The sequence below is a fragment of the Eucyclogobius newberryi genome, unplaced genomic scaffold (assembly GCF_026437365.1).
Source record: "Eucyclogobius newberryi isolate DKJ021-1_F unplaced genomic scaffold, fEucNew1.0.hap1 SCAF_33, whole genome shotgun sequence".
NCBI lineage: Eukaryota > Metazoa > Chordata > Actinopteri > Gobiiformes > Gobiidae > Eucyclogobius > Eucyclogobius newberryi.
This window is the reverse complement of record NW_027315979.1, coordinates 1,091,208-1,105,054: the sequence shown is the minus strand read 5'-3', so window position 1 is coordinate 1,105,054 and position 13,847 is coordinate 1,091,208. Positions and strand designations below refer to the sequence as shown.

General features: G+C 49.1%; 1 protein-coding gene across 1 annotated transcript; it reads left to right on the top strand.

Moving 5' to 3' along the window:
- Window positions 1–743: 743 nt before the first annotated feature.
- On the top strand, window positions 744–11,422 carry tmem183a (transmembrane protein 183A). The gene is made up of 9 exons (XM_072461889.1): window positions 744–949; window positions 3,062–3,151; window positions 5,246–5,306; window positions 5,403–5,506; window positions 8,144–8,303; window positions 8,831–9,011; window positions 9,474–9,554; window positions 9,647–9,799; window positions 11,223–11,422. The coding sequence occupies exons 1-9, from the start codon at window positions 886–888 to the stop codon at window positions 11,406–11,408; spliced, it is 1,080 nt and encodes a 359-aa protein (XP_072317990.1). The 5' UTR covers window positions 744–885; the 3' UTR covers window positions 11,409–11,422.
- The last annotated feature ends 2,425 nt before the right edge of the window (window positions 11,423–13,847 follow it).

The window sequence follows — 13,847 nt, the reverse complement described above, 5'->3', positions numbered from 1 at the left end:
CTTGTTTGTTTCTGCCACACTGACAAACGTCTCCTGGCACGTGTCAGTCTGGAGAGCAGAGTCATGATTAGTCAGATGAATGGTTTACAATAGTAGGATGGAGCAGAGTAAGACTAGTGTCATATGAAGAGTTCAATGGCAAAAAAAAGACATCTCTGTTTGAAACATTGTCAAAATATTAGTCAAAGAAGGAAAGAATAATAATTTGATTGAAACTAAATCCATTTGGCTTTTGAGACTAAGTGCAATTTATCAGACAACAACAAAAACAGATAAGTAAAAGTATAAAAATTGTCATAAATGTCATAGCCCTCCCCCAAAATTAAGATTAAATAAAAATTCTGTTAGATTTAACAGAATCTTACTTTGTCTTTAAACTATAAAGACAATTGGAAAATAAAATATGAAAACAAAAAGTTACAGGCAAGTACATGATTAGTAGTGAGTTATCAGTAGAAGACACATTTCTACCTCTAATGTAGAAGACAGAAGAGTTAAAATACATCTAGTTATGAAGTATATTTACACAGTAAATGACAGTATGAAGTGAACAAATCATTATCCAAACTTCCACAAACTACTGTCGGAATCAGTGTGAAACAAGCTTGTAAAACACACGACCTCTTTGATTATTGTGATATTTGATATTTTCTTTCACAAACATTATCATTAATATCAATATTTAAAGAATAAGAACGTCAAGAAAAACTACAACTCTCGCGATACTTCCGCCGTTGCGTCAGTCCATGATGGCCGAAGATCCTGGTGGAACACTTTTTAAATTCTCTATTATTTCTCCTTATTTCTCTCTTGTTTTGCGTGTCACACAGACATGGCAGAACCTGCAGCGCCGCTGAGTCACCGCAGACTCATCCCCGCATCGACATGCCCAAGAAAGGACACCGAAAACGGCTGAAATTTAGGGCAGGAGACGTGTGCTCCGAATCAGGTAACGAGACTTGTTATTAGCATGGGAGCTAACATGCTAACACATCCGGGAACTCCACGGTCTCCATGGTTATGACCCTTTTAAAACACTGTCATTGATATCACTGCATCACGCGTGTAAAGGTCACTCTGCATCACGCGTGTAAAGGTCACTGCATCACGTGTGTAAAGGTCACTGCATCACGCGTGTAAAGGTCACTCAGCATCACGCGTGTAAAGGTCACTGCATCACGCGTGTAAAGGTCACTGCATCACGCGTGTAAAGGTCACTCTGCATCACGCGTGTAAAGGTCACTCAGCATCACGCGTGTAAAGGTCACTGCATCACGCGTGTAAAGGTCACTGCATCACGCGTGTAAAGGTCACTCTGCATCACGCGTGTAAAGGTCACTGCATCACGCGTGTAAAGGTCACTGCATCACGCGTGTAAAGGTCACTCTGCATCACGCGTGTAAAGGTCACTGCATCACGCGTGTAAAGGTCACTGCATCACGCGTGTAAAGGTCACTCTGCATCACGCGTGTAAAGGTCACTCTGCATCACGCGTGTAAAGGTCACTCTACATCACGCGTGTAAAGGTCACTGCATCACGCGTGTAAAGGTCACTCTGCATCACGCGTGTAAAGGTCACTCAGCATCACGTGTGTAAAGGTCACTCTGCATCACGCGTGTAAAGGTCACTCTGCATCACGCGTGTAAAGGTCACTCTGCATCACGCGTGTAAAGGTCACTCTGCATCACGCGTCTTAAGGTCACTCTGCATCACGCGTCTTAAGGTCACTCTGCATCACGTGTGTAAAGGTCACTGCATCACGCGTGTAAAGGTCACTGCATCACGCGTGTAAAGGTCACTCTGCATCACGCGTGTAAAGGTCACTCTGCATCACGCGTGTAAAGGTCACTCTGCATCACGCGTGTAAAGGTCACTCTGCATCACGCGTCTAAAGGTCACTCTGCATCACGCGTGTAAAGGTCACTCTGCATCACGCGTGTAAAGGTCACTCTGCATCACGCGTGTAAAGGTCACTCTGCATCACGCGTGTAAAGGTCACTCTGCATCACGCGTGTAAAGGTCACTCTGCGTCACGCGTGTAAAGGTCACTCTGCGTCACGCGTGTAAAGGTCACTCTGCGTCACGCGTGTAAAGGTCACTGCGTCACGCGTGTAAAGGTCACTCTGCGTCACGCGTGTAAAGGTCACTCTGCGTCACGCGTGTAAAGGTCACTCTGCGTCACGCGTGTAAAGGTCACTCTGCGTCACGCGTGTAAAGGCCACACTGCGTCACGCGTGTAAAGGCCACTCTGCGTCACGCGTGTAAAGGCCACTCTGCGTCACGCGTGTAAAGGCCACTCTGCGTCACGCGTGTAAAGGTCACTCTGCGTCACGCGTGTAAAGGTCACTCTGCGTCACGCGTGTAAAGGTCACTCTGCGTCACGCGTGTAAAGGTCACTCTGCGTCACGCGTGTAAAGGCCACACTGCGTCACGCGTGTAAAGGCCACTCTGCGTCACGCGTGTAAAGGTCACTCTGCGTCACGCGTGTAAAGGTCACTCTGCGTCACGCGTGTAAAGGTCACTCTGCGTCACGCGTGTAAAGGCCACACTGCGTCACGCGTGTAAAGGTCACTCTGCGTCACGCGTGTAAAGGTCACTCTGCGTCACGCGTGTAAAGGTCACTCTGCGTCACGCGTGTAAAGGTCACTCTGCGTCACGCGTGTAAAGGTCACTCTGCGTCACGCGTGTAAAGGTCACTCTGCGTCACGCGTGTAAAGGTCACTCTGCGTCACGCGTGTAAAGCCGGTTAATACTCTGTGTACTCTGTGTAATACTCTGTGTACTCTGTGTAATACTCTGTGTACTCTGTGTAATACTCTGTGTACTCTGTGTAATACTCTGTGTACTCTGTAATACTCTGTGTACTCGGTGTAATACTCTGTGTACTCGGTGTAATACTCTGTGTACTCTGTGTAATACTCTGTGTAATACTCTGTGTAATACTCTGTGTAATACTCTGTGTAATACTCTGTGTACTCTGTGTAATACTCTGTGTAATACTCTGTGTACTCAGATGAAATGGTGAATTGAAGTCATATTTGATGGTTTTGTGTGTCTCAGTGTCAGTTGCAGATTTCGCTGATGCAGATCCGGCCGTGGTGAAGTCTGGACGAGTGAAAAAGGCTGTGGTCAATGCGGTGGAAAAAGAAGGCAAATAATTATATATATATATTATATTTATATTTATATTTGAAATGGTTGATATGGTTTTGGCATGAAAGTACCAGTATTTCTTTCCTTCACCTGGTCCAACAGGTGGAGGTCCAAACTGCCACATGGACACATGGTTTAGTTGTAGTGGATTATTTAGTCTATTCTAGTTTATTCTATTACAATGAATTATCATTCGATTCAAAAAGTCACAAAAAGATCAGTTTTTAATGTCTTTTTATTGCAGATTGTATGAGTGTTTGTATGATTGTGCTGCCAGTGGTTAAGGCGCGAGTTCCAATCCTGACTCTGATTACTGAATGTCCTTTGCTCTCATCCCCCATTCGACTCTGTCGTTACTGTCTAATAAAGCCTACGGGACAGAAATCTTTATTTAAAAAAAGTAAAGGTTTATGTTTTTCAACTCTTTTACTTTAACCTGCATTTTACAAGGCAAACGGACACATTCCAATGAATGTTAGTGACACTTACAGGAGCTAATAAATACTGTAACAGACTGTAACAGACACTGTAACAGACAGTAACAGACTAACAGTAACAGACTGTAACTGTAGCAGACTGTAACAGTGACTGTAACAGACAGTAACAGTAACAGACTGTAGCAGACTGTAACTGACTGTAACAGTGACTGTAACAGACAGTAGCAGTAACAGACTGTAACAGTAACAGACTGTAGCAGTAACAGACTGTAACAGTGACTAACAGACTGTAACAGTGACTAACAGACTAACAGTGACTGTAACAGTGTCTGTAACAGTGACTGTAACAGTGACTGTAACAGTGACTAACAGTGTCTGTAACAGTGACTAACAGTGTCTGTAACAGTGACTGTAACAGTGACTGTAACAGTGACTGTAACAGTGACTGTAACAGTGACTGTAACAGTGACTGTAACAGTGACTGTAACAGTGTCTGTAACAGTGACTGTAACAGTGACTGTAACAGTGACTAACAGTGTCTGTAACAGTGTCTGTAACAGTGACTGTAACAGTGTCTGTAACAGTGACTGTAACAGTGACTGTAACAGTGACTAACAGTGACTAACAGTGACTGTAACAGTGTCTGTAACAGTGACTGTAACAGTGACTGTAACAGTGACTAACAGTGTCTGTAACAGTGTCTGTAACAGTGTCTGTAACAGTGACTGTAACAGTGACTGTAACAGTGTCTGTAACAGTGACTGTAACAGTGACTGTAACAGTGACTGTAACAGTGACTGTAACAGTGACTAACAGTGTCTGTAACAGTGACTGTAACAGTGACTAACAGTGACTAACAGTGTCTGTAACAGTGTCTGTAACAGTGACTGTAACAGTGACTGTAACAGTGACTGTAACAGTGTCTGTAACAGTGTCTGTAACAGTGACTAACAGTGACTGTAACAGTGTCTGTAACAGTGACTGTAACAGTGACTGTAACAGTGTCTGTAACAGTGACTGTAACAGTGACTGTAACAGTGACTGTAACAGTGACTGTAACAGTGACTAACAGTGTCTGTAACAGTGTCTGTAACAGTGACTGTAACAGTGTCTGTAACAGTGACTGTAACAGTGACTGTAACAGTGACTAACAGTGTCTGTAACAGTGACTAACAGTGTCTGTAACAGTGACTGTAACAGTGACTGTAACAGTGTCTGTAACAGTGACTGTAACAGTGACTAACAGTGTCTGTAACAGTGACTGTAACAGTGTCTGTAACAGTGACTGTAACAGTGTCTGTAACAGTGACTGTAACAGTGACTAACAGTGTCTGTAACAGTGACTAACAGTGTCTGTAACAGTGACTGTAACAGTGACTGTAACAGTGTCTGTAACAGTGTCTGTAACAGTGACTGTAGCAGTAACTAACAGTGTCTGTAACAGTGACTAACAGTGTCTGTAACAGTGTCTGTAACAGTGACTGTAACAGTGTCTGTAACAGTGTCTGTAACAGTGTCTGTAACAGTGACTGTAGCAGTAACTAACAGTGTCTGTAACAGTGACTGTAACAGTGTCTGTAACAGTGTCTGTAACAGACTGTAACTGTAGCAGTAACTAAGTGTAACTGAAGAGTCATTGTGGGTTTTGTTTCAGTGAAGTCCCTGTGCGGCCTGGAGGCGTCTCAGGGTGCAGTGGACGAGGTGCTCACATCTGCTGTGGGTGCTCATGTGGGTGCTCATGTGGGTGCTCATGTGGGTGCTCATGTGGGTGCTCATGTGGGTGCTCATGTGGGTGCTCATGTGGGTGCTCATGTGGGTGCTCATGTGGGTGCTCTGGAAAGCAGCGAGGAGGCAGAGCCAGAGGAGGACACTCAGTCTAAAGCAGCTCACAAGAAGAAGAACAAGAGGAGGAAAGGTACAGTTCACAATGACAGCACAATGACAGCACAATGACAGCACCATGACAGCACAGCACCATGACAGCACCATGACAGCACCATGACAGCACAATGACAGCACAATGACAGCACAATGACAGCACAGCACCATGACAGCACCATGACAGCACCATGACAGCACAATGACAGCACAATGACAGCACAATGACAGCACAATGACAGCACAATGACAGCACCATGACAGCACAATGACAGCACAATGACAGCACAATGACAGCACCATGACAGCACCATGACAGCACAATGACAGCACAATGACAGCACAGCACCATGACAGCACCATGACAGCACCATGACAGCACAATGACAGCACAATGACAGCACAATGACAGCACAGCACCATGACAGCACCATGACAGCACAATGACAGCACAATGACAGCACAGCACCATGACAGCACCATGACAGCACAATGACAGCACAATGACAGCACAATGACAGCACAATGACAGCACAATGACAGCACAATGACAGCACAGCACCATGACAGCACAATGACAGCACCATGACAGCACAATGACAGCACAATGACAGCACAATGACAGCACAATGACAGCACAATGACAGCACAATGACAGCACAATGACAGCACAGCACCATGACAGCACCATGACAGCACAATGACAGCACAATGACAGCACCATGACAGCACAATGACAGCACAATGACAGCACAGCACCATGACAGCACAATGACAGCACCATGACAGCACAATGACAGCACAATGACAGCACAATGACAGCACCATGACAGCACAATGACAGCACAATGACAGCACAGCACCATGACAGCACAATGACAGCACAATGACAGCACAATGACAGCACCATGACAGCACAATGACAGCACAATGACAGCACCATGACAGCACCATGACAGCACAATGACAGCACCATGACAGCACAATGACAGCACAATGACAGCACAGCACCATGACAGCACAATGACAGCACAATGACAGCACAATGACAGCACCATGACAGCACAATGACAGCACAATGACAGCACAATGACAGCACCATGACAGCACAATGACAGCACCATGACAGCACAATGACAGCACAATGACAGCACAGCACAATGACAGCACAGCACAATGACAGCACAGCACAATGACAGCACAGCACAATGACAGCACAGCACAATGACAGCACAATGACAGCACAATGACAGCACAGCACCATGACAGCACAGCACAATGACAGCACAATGACAGCACAATGACAGCACCATGACAGCACAATGACAGCACAGCACCATGACAGCACAATGACAGCACAGCACAATGACAGCACCATGACAGCACCACGACAGCACAATGACAGCACAGCACCATGACAGCACAGCACCATGACAGCACAATGACAGCACAGCACAATGACAGCACAGCACCATGACAGCACCACGACAGCACAATGACAGCACAGCACAATGACAGCACAGCACCATGACAGCACAATGACAGCACAGCACCATGACAGCACAATGACAGCACAGCACAATGACAGCACAATGACAGCACCATGACAGCACAATGACAGCACAGCACAATGACAGCACAGCACCATGACAGCACCATGACAGCACCATGACAGCACAATGACAGCACAATGACAGCACAATGACAGCACAATGACAGCACAATGACAGCACAATGACAGCACAATGACAGCACAATGACAGCACAGCACAATGACAGCACAATGACAGCACAGCACAGCACCATGACAGCACAATGACAGCACAATGACAGCACAGCACCATGACAGCACAATGACAGCACAGCACAATGACAGCACAGCACCATGACAGCACAATGACAGCACAGCACAATGACAGCACAGCACAATGACAGCACAATGACAGCACAATGACAGCACAATGACAGCACAATGACAGCACAATGACAGCACCATGGCAGCACCATGACAGCACAGCACAATGACAGCACAATGACAGCACCATGACAGCACCATGACAGCACCATGACAGCACAATGACAGCACAGCACAATGACAGCACCATGACGGCACAATGACGGCACAATGACGGCACAATGACGGCACAATGACAGCACCATGACAGCACCATGACAGCACCATGACAGCACAGCACAATGACGGCACCATGACGGCACAATGACGGCACAATGACGGCACAATGACGGCACCATGACGGCACAGCACAATGACAGCACAGCACCATGACGGCACCATGACAGCACAGCACAATGACAGCACAGCACCATGACGGCACAATGACAGCGCCATGACAGCACCATGACAGCACCATGACAGCACAGCACAATGACAGCACCATGACGGCACAATGACGGCACAATGACGGCACAATGACGGCACCATGACGGCACCATGACGGCACCATGACGGCACAATGACGGCACAATGACGGCACAATGACGGCACAATGACGGCACAATGACGGCACCATGACAGCACAGCACAATGACAGCACAGCACAATGACGGCACAATGACGGCACCATGACGGCACCATGACGGCACCATGACGGCACCATGGCACTATTGTGTGATTTGCAAACATACTAATCTACTTTCCCTGTGTTGTGTCCAGAGAACAGTGAGGACAGTGATGGACACGAGTACCCGGTGGACATTTGGCTGGTCCTGTCCTCTTACATCCGCCCTGAAGATGTTTGCACGTTCTCTCTGCTCTGTAGAAACGCCTGGATTGTCACGTGCACTGCTGCATTCTGGAGCCGGCTCTACAAAAGGTACTCTCTCCTTCTGCCTGCTCCAAACGTGACAGAACCATATTTCACATGCAGAAGTTATTCACACAAAAAGTACTTCATTTCTCTGCTTTAAATCCATGTTTGGGGCGTGGTCTTGCTCATGTTTGGGGCGTGGTCTTGCTCATGTTTGGGGGCGTGGTCTTGCTCACCTTTGGGGCGTGGTCTTGCTCATGTTTGGGGCGTGGTCTTGCTCATCTTTGGGGGCGTGGTCTTGCTCACCTTTGGGGCGTGGTCTTGCTCATGTTTGGGGACGTGGTCTTGCTCACCTTTGGGGCGTGGTCTTGCTCACCTTTGGGGCGTGGTGTTGCTCACGTTTGGGGCGTGGTCTTGCTCACCTTTGGGGACGTGGTCTTGCTCACCTTTGGGGCGTGGTCTTGCTCACCTTTGGGGCGTGGTGTTGCTCACGTTTGGGGCGCGGTCTTGCTCACCTTTGGGGCGTGGTCTTGCTCACCTTTGGGGCGTGGTCTTGCTCACCTTTGGGGCGTGGCTTGTTCTCTCTGTGGCAGACACTACAGGCTGGATGCAGATCTGCCGCTGCGTCTTCAGCCCGACTCTGTGGAGAAGATGAGATGTTTACGGGCGCGTGTGATTCGCTCGCTCTTTCACTTGTACGAGCCTTTCACGGAGCGTGTTTCACAAGTCCCACCCCTGCCCGAGGCCACACCCACAACTCTACTCAACTCCAAGGTAAGTCTGAATGTTGAACATTGGATCAACTTGATATGAGTCAGACGTCTGCCTCCGTCTGTGCCATTGGTACCCTCACCCCCTCCCCCCCTAACCCTCCCCCCTAACCCTCACCCCTCCCCCCTAACCCTCCCCCCTAACCCTCACCCCTCCCCCCCTAACCCTCACCCCTCCCCCCTAACCCTCACCCCTCCCCCCCTAACCCTCACCCCTCCCCGCCTCCCCCCTCCCCCCCTAACCCTCACCCCTCACCCCCCTAACCCTCCCCCCTCCCCCCCTAACCCTCACCCCTCCCCGCCTCCCCCCTCCCCCCCTAACCCTCACCCCCTCCCCCCCTCACCCCCCACAGAGCTGAAAACACCCTTTGAAAAGGTGTCAAACATGACCAGACAGATCAATGACCTCTTGACCCTCTTGACCCTCTTTGTGGATTTGTTTGTTCATCAAGTTCTCTTTTTCCAGTGTTTACTCTTCTGGGTCCAGAAGTTGTCTGGCGCTCGTCCTGAGCCGCTTTGGGAATTCAACTTCAAACTGTTGAAGCAGGTGAAACGTCGTCACTATTTAAACTGTGACTGATGAAGACTAATGACACTCGCATCATGAGGCCCTTTGTTACTTTTGCCTTTTTCAAACAGGAATTTTATAAGAACGGACGTGCTAAAGTCCTGAGTCGCCCCCGACAGTACGAAGACGTCCACAAGAACCCGGACTCCGACTGCTCCATGCTCCAGGTCACGACGCTCAACTTCATCTTCACTCCAGTCGTGATGGGCATGACGCTCGCTCTGGTCAGTCGCACTCACGCTCGCTCTGGTCAGTCGCACTTACGCTCGCTCTGGTCAGTCGCACTTACGCTCGCTCTGGTCAGTCGCACCCACGCTCGCTACTTACGCTCGCTCTGGTCAGTGGCACTTACGCTCGCTCTGGTCAGTCGCACCCACGCTCGCTCTGGTCAGTCGCACCCACGCTCGCTACTTACGCTCGCTCTGGTCAGTGGCACTTACGCTCGCTCTGGTCAGTGGCACTTACGCTCGCTCTGGTCAGTGGCACTTACGCTCGCTCTGGTCAGTCGCACCCACGCTCGCTCTGGTCAGTCGCACCCACGCTCGCTACTTACGCTCGCTCTGGTCAGTGGCACTTACGCTCGCTCTGGTCAGTGGCACTTACGCTCGCTCTGGTCAGTCGCACTTACGCTCGCTCTGGTCAGTCGCACTTACGCACGCTCTGGTCAGTCGCACTTACGCTCGCTCTGGTCAGTCGCACCCACGCTCGCTACTTACGCTCGCTCTGGTCAGTGGCACTTACGCTCGCTCTGGTCAGTGGCACTTACGCTCGCTCTGGTCAGTCGCACTTACGCTCGCTCTGGTCAGTGGCACTTACGCTCGCTCTGGTCAGTCGCACTTACGCTCGCTCTGGTCAGTCGCACTTACGCTCGCTCTGGTCAGTCGCACTTACGCTCGCTCTGGTCAGTGGCACTTACGCTCGCTCTGGTCAGTCGCACTTACGCTCGCTCTGGTCAGTCGCACTTACGCTCGCTCTGGTCAGTCGCACTTACGCTCGCTCTGGTCAGTCGCACTTACGCTCGCTCTGGTCAGTGGCACTTACGCTCGCTCTGGTCAGTGGCACTTACGCTCGCTCTGGTCAGTCGCACTTACGCTCGCTCTGGTCAGTCGCACTTACGCTCGCTCTGGTCAGTCGCACTTACGCTCGCTCTGGTCAGTGGCACTTACGCTCGCTCTGGTCAGTCGCACTTACGCTCGCTCTGGTCAGTGGCACTTACGCTCGCTCTGGTCAGTGGCACTTACGCTCGCTCTGGTCAGTGGCACTTACGCTCGCTCTGGTCAGTCGCACTTACGCTCGCTCTGGTCAGTCGCACTTACGCTCGCTCTGGTCAGTCGCACTTACGCTCGCTCTGGTCAGTCGCACTTACGCTCGCTCTGGTCAGTCGCACTTACGCTCGCTCTGGTCAGTGGCACTTACGCTCGCTCTGGTCAGTGGCACTTACGCTCGCTCTGGTCAGTGGCACTTACGCTCGCTCTGGTCAGTCGCACTTACGCTCGCTCTGGTCAGTCGCACTTACGCTCGCTCTGGTCAGTCGCACTTACGCTCTTCCTGGATTACCACCGGATGACATCAGGAGGTGGGGGCAGGCGTTTTGAGCGCTCATGAGGGAGATGAATACATAATGTCTCTCTTTTCTCCTGTTCTTAGTTCACTCTAAACGTGAGCACAGACATGCGCCACCACAGAGTGCGTCTGGTGTTCCAGGACTCTCCTCTGCCCCGGGGCAGGAAGAGGGCGGAGCAGGGGGGCACGCAGGTGGTCCTGGATCCTGTCCACAGTGTGCGCCTCATGGACTGGTGGCATCCGCAGTATCCCTTCTCCTCACATGGATGATGACCACAACTAAAGGCTCCTGTGTTTCAATCAGGGATTCTAATTTAGGACATTTGTTTTAGTTAAAATCATGAACATTGAACGTTTGAAACACGTCTTGGGGCGTTAACATTTGAGGAACTGAAGTAGTAAAAGTCCTTCATCTTTCAGCCCCAAAGAGTTAAAAAAAAAAAACATGGTATTTTGCTATATTTTCACTTGCATTGCTGGGATTGTGTCAGGCGCCCTCTATTGGCAACAGTGGGGACTGACACTGATGATGATAATAATAATATAACATGGAGATGACAGTATTCCCCTGGTTAAAACAACATGGTGCAATCTTTGGCACAAATGTAATGTTCTCACACAACCACAAGATGGCAGCAAACACCATCATGACATGTAAAGTAAGGCAACTTGAACTAGAACTAAAGCTCGGGAAGTCGTCTTTTGTGTTTTAAGATGAATTTAGTATGAAAACAAATGGATAAATGCAGTTAAATAGTTATATATTTATAGCCAGGGCCATGATCTCAGTTTCTGACCCTTGTCTCTCTCTCTCTGGGTCAGTTCCATGTGTTTTGACCCTTGTCTCTCTCTGGGTCAGTTCCATGTGTTTTGACCCTTGTCTCTCTCTGGGTCAGTTCCATGTGTTTTGACCGGCTCTGTGAGAGATAATGACTTGAGAAACACGATTCAGCTTTAGAGATTTTTATTGTTTATTTATCTTCTGTAAATCAGTTGTATTATGTTAAATTTACATATATTATATTGGTGAATTGTCATCATATCTTAACCTAAGCGTGGCACTGCCTTTAATCCAAACTCGATCAGTGTTTTTTATGTTTAATGTGTGTTTGAAGTCTTATGTAAACCGTACATACATTAAAAGTGCACGATGTGACCTTTCTGCTGACGCCAAGTGAATCACCTGGAGAAAATGAATGTAAAGATTAAAAGCTGTTCAGGGGGCGACGGCGGGGGGCGACGGCGGGCAGGGCGACGGCGGGGGGCGACGGCGGGCAGGGCGACGGCGGGGGGCGACGGCGGGCAGGGCGACGGCGGGGGGCGACGGCGGGCAGGGCGACGGCGGGGGGCGACGGCGGGCAGGACGACGGCGGGGGGGGCGACGGCGGGCAGGACGACGGCGGGGGGCGACGGCGGGCAGGACGACGGCGGGGGGCGACGGCGGGCAGGGCGACGGCGGGCAGACGGCAGGGGGCGACGGCAGGGGGCGACGGCGGGGGGCGACGGCGGGCAGGACGACGGCGGGGGACGACGGCGGGGGGCGACGGCGGGCAGACGGCAGGGGGCGACGGCGGTGCTGTCTTCTGACTGTTTCCATGGAGATCGATGTTGTTTCTCCTTAGAGGGAATCCTCAGCAGCAAAGTTACATAGTGCAGCTTTAAATGATTCATATTGATTTCTCTTCCAGATAAAACCTGTGTTTAGTGACTGGGTTGAACCAGCGATTTGACCCAGGGCTAAAGCTCTATTTGACCCAGGACTGAAGCTCTATTTGACCCAGGGCTAAAGCTCTATTTGACCCAGGGCTAAAGCTCTATTTGACCCAGGGCTAAAGCTCTATTTGACCCAGGGCTAAAGCTCTATTTGACCCAGGGCTAAAGCTCTATTTGACCCAGGGCTAAAGCTCTATTTGACCCGGGACTAAAGCTCTATTTGATTCAAAACTTTTTTTTTTCTTTCTTTAATATTTCTTGGCATGTTTGGTGGGCCGGATTATAAAGACAAATGAGCCGTATGTGGCCCGCGGGCCGTAGTTTGCCCACCCCTGCTACAAATATAACAGATTTATCTTTCATAATACTTTCTACTTTCTGCCCAGCTCTACGTTCAATAAATGCATGACTCGTTCTGTAACGAGAAACACTGATCAGGTTCTATTAACTTCTGGGTTATTCCTTTCATGTCTTATGTGAACACTGAAGGTGCCAAAGGAGCGATGACCTCAAATGCACTTAATAATCACATCTGTTTCAATCATGAACGCCTCAGTCATGACTATTGAATGTAACGATATGTAAATCCACTGCGATTATTGGCTAAATAATTACGATTTAATTTTGTTGTTGAAGGTCAGTAAATCGATGACTAGTTTCTGTTTTAGAAAGAGAAGATCTGTTGAACTGAATAAAATCAAACTACTCAATTTACAGATCCCTGTTTTTTATTTTTTACTTTTTTGTCATGTTTTACAGTCTTCATAATATTAAAGGAATTATGGAGGATTTTTTGGCGCCAAATCTGAGTCATTTCCTGGTGGCGTGAACAGCCGAGGAGTTCTCCCACATGTCAATCATTCCCTGCGTGCTACTGCACACCTGCAGCCTCGTTCCCATAGCAGCACGTTTGCATGGCTACACATGTGTGGTTGATATGTGTGTGTTTAGAGAGTTCCTTCAGTTACAGGACAAACATGACAGAGAAAGACTCGA

What these genes read in the sequence shown, in the direction of transcription:
- tmem183a (XM_072461889.1), top strand. Translation starts at nt 886, where the DNA reads ATGCCCAAGAAAGGACACCGAAAACGGCTGAAATTTAGGGCAGGAGAC. An exon ending in CAATGCGGTGGAAAAAGAAG is followed by an intron (nt 3,152 to 5,245) that starts GCAAATAATTAT and finishes GTTTTGTTTCAG; the next exon opens with TGAAGTCCCTGTGCGGCCTG. An exon ending in ACTTCAAACTGTTGAAGCAG is followed by an intron (nt 9,555 to 9,646) that starts GTGAAACGTCGT and finishes TTTTTCAAACAG; the next exon opens with GAATTTTATAAGAACGGACG.